The sequence below is a fragment of the Neofelis nebulosa genome, chromosome 4 (genome assembly GCF_028018385.1).
Source record: "Neofelis nebulosa isolate mNeoNeb1 chromosome 4, mNeoNeb1.pri, whole genome shotgun sequence".
Classification (NCBI taxonomy): domain Eukaryota; kingdom Metazoa; phylum Chordata; class Mammalia; order Carnivora; family Felidae; genus Neofelis; species Neofelis nebulosa.
The window spans coordinates 160,733,991-160,739,990 of record NC_080785.1 but is presented as its reverse complement, the minus strand read 5'-3'; the positions used below and the strand labels follow the sequence as shown (position 1 = coordinate 160,739,990).

At 69.7% G+C, this 6,000-nt stretch overlaps 1 protein-coding gene across 7 annotated transcripts in view; it reads right to left on the bottom strand.

Annotated features, from left to right (window-relative positions):
• Positions 1 to 347: 347 nt before the first annotated feature.
• The window catches only part of CACNA1A (calcium voltage-gated channel subunit alpha1 A), a 284,147-nt gene continuing 278,494 nt past the window's right edge, over positions 348 to 6,000 (bottom strand). For 5 of the 7 annotated variants that reach the window (XM_058727813.1, XM_058727811.1, XM_058727812.1 and 2 more), the window contains 7 exons: positions 5,568 to 5,677; positions 5,317 to 5,455; positions 5,075 to 5,188; positions 3,666 to 3,701; positions 2,412 to 2,598; positions 1,855 to 2,105; positions 348 to 1,037 (listed from right to left, as the gene is read on the bottom strand). In XM_058727813.1, the coding sequence (XP_058583796.1) occupies positions 348 to 1,037; positions 1,855 to 2,105; positions 2,412 to 2,598; positions 3,666 to 3,701; positions 5,075 to 5,188; positions 5,317 to 5,455; positions 5,568 to 5,677 (1,527 nt within the window). The remainder of the gene's footprint in view (positions 1,038 to 1,854; positions 2,106 to 2,411; positions 2,599 to 3,665; positions 3,702 to 5,074; positions 5,189 to 5,316; positions 5,456 to 5,567; positions 5,678 to 6,000) is intronic. The other 2 variants (XM_058727816.1, XM_058727814.1) reach the window with 2 other exon arrangements.

The following is a 6,000-nucleotide window of genomic DNA, read 5'->3' as shown; positions in this document are numbered from 1 at the left end:
AGGGTCCCCCTCGTGGGGGGCGGGGGGAGGCGGGGTTGGGTCGGCTGGGTGGGGGTGGGGGTGGGGCTCATCGCCGCCCCCCCCCCCCACCCGCCCCCCAGCGGCTTTTCTGGCCGAGGGTCTTCGCGGGCCACCCTGGCGTGTCCGGGTCCTGGGGTCTCCCTCCAGAGTCCGGGGCCGTCCCGGGCCCCCCCCCCCCCCCCCCCCACCCCCCCCCCACCCCCCGTGTGCGCTGGGCAGGCGGCAGCGAGGTGGGCCCGCGGCCCGTGCGCGGCTCCTCCCCGCGGGGCGTGTGCGTGGGGTGCGTGGGGGGGGCCGGGCGGGCGCGGGGGCCACCTCGCCCGGGCTTAGCACCAGTCGTCGTCGTCGGTCTCGCTGTAGGCTTCGTGCAGGCCTCTCCGGGGGCCCGGCCCGCGCGGCCTGGCCGGTCCGTGCGCCAGGTAGTAGCCGTTGGGGAGTCGCCGGCCGTGCCGGGAAGGCGAGGCGCACGCCGGGCCCGGGGCCCGGGGAGTCCTGGGCGAGCACGCGCGTCGCGCGGGGGGTGGCGCGTCGTAAGCCGCGGCCCGGGGCTCCTCCCCTCCTCCGCCGCCCGGGCCGTCGGCCTCGTCGTAGTCGGAGCCCCGGTAGTAGCCGTGGTGCCGGGGCCCGGGGGGCCCCTCGGACGCCGGCCATCGCGCCCCGCCGTGGCGACACGCCCTGGGGGACTCGCTCCGGGCCGGGCCCGGGCCCCGCCGCTCCATCGCGGGCGAGCGGCTGCTGCCGTGGCCCCCCGCGGGCGGCCGCTCCCCGGCCAGAGGCTCGGCCGCGGGGCCCGGGTACCTCCGCGGGCCGCTGGGGGCCGCCCGGCCCGGCCGCGCCGCCGGCTGCTGCTGCTGCTGCTGCGGGGGACCCGAGCCGCCGGCCTTACGGATCACGGGGGAATAGGACACGTGTGGCCGGGGGGTGGAGGGGGTCTGGGGGAGCTGGCGGCGTCCCCGCCGCGGAGTGCTGGTACCAGATGTTGAGGGGGCTGGGCTTCCACTTACGGAACTACTGCCCTACACGAAAATTGAAACAAAGGAAATCAAAAAAAAAGATACAACAAAATCAACCAGAAGGAGACGGAGGAGACACAGAGGACGGGAGGGAGAGAGGGAGGGGGCGGGGGCGGGGAGGGGGGGGGACCGGGAGGAGGAGGTGGAGGAGAGGTGGGGGGGAGAGGACACAGGACATTTGAATGGAAAAAAAGGAGAAAAGCAACAGCCACAGGTAGGAGGAGGAGGACAAGGAGGGGAGGAGGGGGAGGAGGAGGGAGAGGAGGAGGGAGAGACAAGGAGGGAGGGGGAAGTCGAAAACCAACACAACAAAGTGAAAAGAGAAATGAGAAATGGAGGTTTGTAAGTTTCGGGGTTAAATAGCAGAAGTTTCAAAAATTACTCACAGGCGTCCAGAGGACAGAAATCATAATCGAAACAAAAACGGAAGCCGGGTTAAAGGAAAGCAAAAGGCAGCAGGCAGCCAGCGGGGGGGGCATGAGTTGTAAGGACCACGCTGGCCAGAAACTCAAACGGTGATCCACAACCAAAGAGGAAGCAGCTGCGGGGCAGGGGAGGGGGCGGCAGGCGGGCAGGGGGGCTGGGGGGGAGGCAGAGTGGGGAGCCAGAGTGGCTGGGGGCAGCGTCTCCCCCTGCCCGGCTCCCCCCTGGCTTGGGGACCCCAGTGGTGGGCAGGGTCAGAGGTCACATTTGGGGAGAGGAGACCCTGCCTAGAGTGGCTCTCTGGTGTGCCCCCCCCCTCCCCGCCCCCTTCCCCTTCCCGCACCCCCGAGCTGTTTCCCCGTGGGCTCGGATCAGGGGTGCCCGGTGCCACACCCACCTGCCGGTGTGCCATGTGTTCACGGCCCTCGCTGGGCGAGCGGGACCAGCGCTGGTCCCGGGCCCGGGCCCGGCCATGGTCAGGCCGCTCCTGGGCGTAGCGTTCCTTGTCCGAGGGTGGGGGGTGGTGGTGGTGGTGGTGGTGATGGTGTTGCCGATGCTTCCGGTCCTTGGGCCGGCCCCGCTCCTGGTCCCGCTCCTTAGACGGCAGGTCCCCGGACTGGGTGGTCATGCTCAGGTCGGTCCCCAAGCCTGGGCAGAGCAGGAGGTCAGACAAACGGACGGCCATGCAGGAGGCGTGGGTGGCGCACAGGAGGCCTCCCAGAGGGCCTGTGGGCTCTAGACAGGGGCACCTTCTCCCGGACCAAGGAGAGCCTGCTGGGCGTCAGGGGTCTGGTCCCCAGGCTCTGGGCGGCATCGGGCCCACTCGGCCGCTTGGTCCTGTCCCCTGAGGGTCCTGCTCCTGGTCCAGACCTCCTCTTTTCAGCCTCGGTGTTTCCCCTGCTCTCCCTTGTCCCCTCCCCTCCTTCGTCCCCTGGGCCCTGAGTGGTAGCCCACCTGTGTCCACGTCCGTGTAGCGGCCCAGGGAGCGCTCAGAGGCTCGGTGGCCGCGGTCTCGGCGCCGCTGGTGGTGGTGCTGGGTGTCTTCAGGCGGCACCCTCTCCAGGGAGTAATCGTCCAGGCGCCGGGCCTTGGGGCCCAGCACGGAGGCTGAGCGCTTCATGGGGCTGGTGTCTGAGATGGTCTGGGGGGGTGGACAGGCCAGCGGGCCGGGGTCAGCGGCCCGCACCGGGCGGTCCCGGTCTGTCCCGGCCCCTCAGCCCTCAGTGACGGGGTGTGAGTGTCGGGGGCAGAGTCCCAGAGGGCCGTGGGGCTCGGCTTCTGATCCACCAGGGTCCCGGGACCCTTCTGCCTCCTCCCAGGCCCATCCTGGGTTCCGGCCAGGAGGCCCCATCTGATCTACCCCCGTTTCTCGGAACCACCCCTGGGAGGTACCCCCCAGCCCTGGCCATCCAGCCAGGGGCAGGCAGGCTCGCCGAACGGGAGAGCGTCCCCCAGCCGGGGTACCACCCGGAAGCCCCGGGCCCTGGGCAGCACAGCCCGGCGCTCACTCCTGCCTGCTCTCTGGAGGCTGGCAGGCCTCCTGCGTGCTCAGGACCGGGTGCCCAGCCTTCCGGCTCACTGTCCTCTCCTGGGCTAGCCGGCACTGGGCTTTCCTGCCCACCCGAGTCCGGCTCCCGAAGGGAGCCCTTGAGGGGCTTCCCCTGGCATTTGAGGCCCCGAGGGGAGCCGCCCTTCCCCTTGGCCTGCAACCTGGGAGCCTGCCCGCGCTGCACCCCCAGGGGTCAAACCCTAGAGAGGGGCCTGTGGTTCTCTGCTGCTGGGAGAGGAGAGGAGGAAGACGGCACCTGAGGCCATCCCGGCCGAGTGGCCGGTGGCTCCGCCCCAGGTGGCAGTTTTAAGAGACTTAGGGCTCCTGCACCAGAGGGTCAGGGGTGGCGTCAGGGGTACGAGCCTCTGAAAAAGAGCGGGCCAGGTGGGGCTGCAGGTGAGGCTTCTTGGAAAGACGGCATCTCCCAGCGTGGGGGCTCGGAGGAGACGGGGGTTGGGGGGAAGGGTGGGGGGCAGGCCCGCCCGGCAGGCACACGGAAGACACAACACACAGGGATGGGGCTTCACGGGGGGGGGGGGGGGGGTTGCAGTTTGCAAAGAAAGGGGGGGGGGTCCGAGGACAGGGGAGATGACGGGACTCCCACGAGGGGGGGTGGGCGGGAAGAGGGGGCCGGAGCCCAGCCGGGAGGCGGTACATACACTGAGGTTATTCCCACGTGGCCGGCCCCTTCTCCTCTGTCACAGCCCCACGGGATGGTGCACACAGAAAAACAGAAAGAAGAAAATAAATATAAAAGCCAAGAGGGAGAGTGAGAGGTGGTACACGGAGATGTCAGGATCGGGAAATCGGGAAAGAGGAACCCGGGCGGTGGGGTGGGGGTGGGGGGGAGGGGGGAGGGGGACGGGGCAAGAGGGTCAGGGAAAGAGGTGTTAAAGTCCCTGGTGTGTGGGTGACCCCCGGCCCGGCTGGCCAGCCTCCCACGGGCACAGAGGAGACAGACAGGCGACACCACAGACAGACAGATGGCAGAGGCACGAGACGGACAGATGGGATGGCGTGACCACAGGCCCCGGGCCCTGGGCTCCGCCTCATGCAGGGTGCCCCAGCCCTGGTTGCCACTGACACTCAAAAGCTTGGGGAGGGGGTGGCCGTCAGCCGTCCTGTCCCAACCCTCTCTCGGGGTCCAGCGACTCAGTCCTGGGGGTGTGGGCGGCGCGGGAGGTGGGGAGAAGGCCTGGCGGGATGACGCTGGGCGGCCACATGCAGCTGGGCGCCCCCCCCCCCCACCCGAGTTCTCAGCAGCCAGAGGCCAGGTCCTGGAGCCACCCTGGCCCAGCCAGGCACAGCACAGCCTTGTACCCCGTGCACACGCCATGGCACAGCACACGGGAAGCCTGCCACAGCCAGACTATGCCGCCCTGCCTTGCAGGCTGGGCGGGCAGCCAGCCATGCTTCTGGCTCCGGTGCCCCTGTCCCTGCGAGCCTGGGGCAGTGGGCGCACCTCCCTCCCCCCCCCCCCCCGCCCCTCGCCAGCACTGACCAAGTGGGTGCTACAGCTGGGTGAAGCGGCCACACACAGACACGCATCAGGCATACGTCCCTGTCCCTCCCCACTGGCCCCCACAAAGACCAGACAGGAAGTACAAACCCCAGCTGTCCCCAGGCCACCCACCCCCCGCCAGACTCTGCTACCAGGTCCTAGGACCTGCCAAGTTCCCAAGAGCAGACCCACGTGCACACGCGTGTGCGTCCGTAGGTGCCAGTAAGAGCACAAACGGACACGTAGCGTGCGTCTGTGGGTGCGTGTGCCCGATCGCCGGTCTCACCTGGCCCTGACGCGTCACCTCCCCCACCCCTCCCGCGCCCCCATGTGTACTCCATCAGGGAGGAGCTGAGGGCCTCCGGGGGTGGCCACGGAGGGTGGCAGGGCCCTCACCCTGCGGCTGAGGGTGTGGGTGGCCCCCTTGAGCTGGGGTCCCGGAGGAAAGAGACCCCTTGGGCCGTGCGGGGAGGGAGGGGGCCACGGCATCCCCACTGCTGGCCGGCAGGGACCCTGGGGGCCCTGAGTCCAGCCCTGGGTGGGGGGGGGGGGGATGAAAGCGCTCACCTGGTTCTCCGCGGGGAGGCGGGGCATGGAGGCCGCCCGGGCCTGGCCTTCCATGGGGACGTAGTGCTCGCTGTCCGAGTAGCCGTCTCTGCCCATCTCTCGCATCTCCACAGACTGTGGGGCACAGGGCGAGGCCGGTGAGTCCGGGACCTGACGCTCGGACCCCAGACCCTTCCCTCCTGTACTGCTCGCGCCTGGGAGCTGTGGGGCGGTGGGGGGTGGGGTGGGGGGGACAGAGGCACCTGGGAGTTGGGCTGGCTGTTGGGCATGTCGGTGGGAGGCCCCCGCTCTGGGCTCCACGTTCCGGTCTTCTGGAACATCTCCTGGGCCCGCTGGGTCACCCAGGACGGGCTCTCCTTCATGCCGCTTTCGTGAGCCAACCTGTGCGGGGGACAGAGGCCGGGGTGGTAGTGGGCACTCCAGGGGCGGCTGCCCCCGGGGGATGGCGCCCCCTGCCCTCCCATCCCCACCTTCTGGCCAGAGCCACACTCACAGGCCTCCTCCTGGGTCCAGCTGGGAGGACGGGAGGGCGTTCTGGCCAGGGCCCCCCTCCTGGGTTGGGGACGGGGGCTCCATGCGCTGGAACATGAGTGGTGTCCGATTCTGGGGGGACAGAGAGCAACGTGTGTGCACAGGGCGGAGGCTGGGGACAGGTGTTCAAGGCTCAGGCTCTGGCCACGGCTGCAGCTGAGAGACAGCAGGGGCGCTGTGCCGAGAGTGCGCCACATTCTCCCCACCCCCCGCCAAATGCCCAAAGCAATTCCCTCCTTGCAAATCCAAGCGGAACGGGACCACTTCTCAACCCGGTCTGGCCCCATCATCTCCCACCTGGACCTGGAGATGCGCCTCCTCCCGGGTCTCCCGGCCCCAGCCCTTACCAGCTACGGCCACCAGAGGGCGGCCACCTGAGTGAGGTCGCTTCCCAC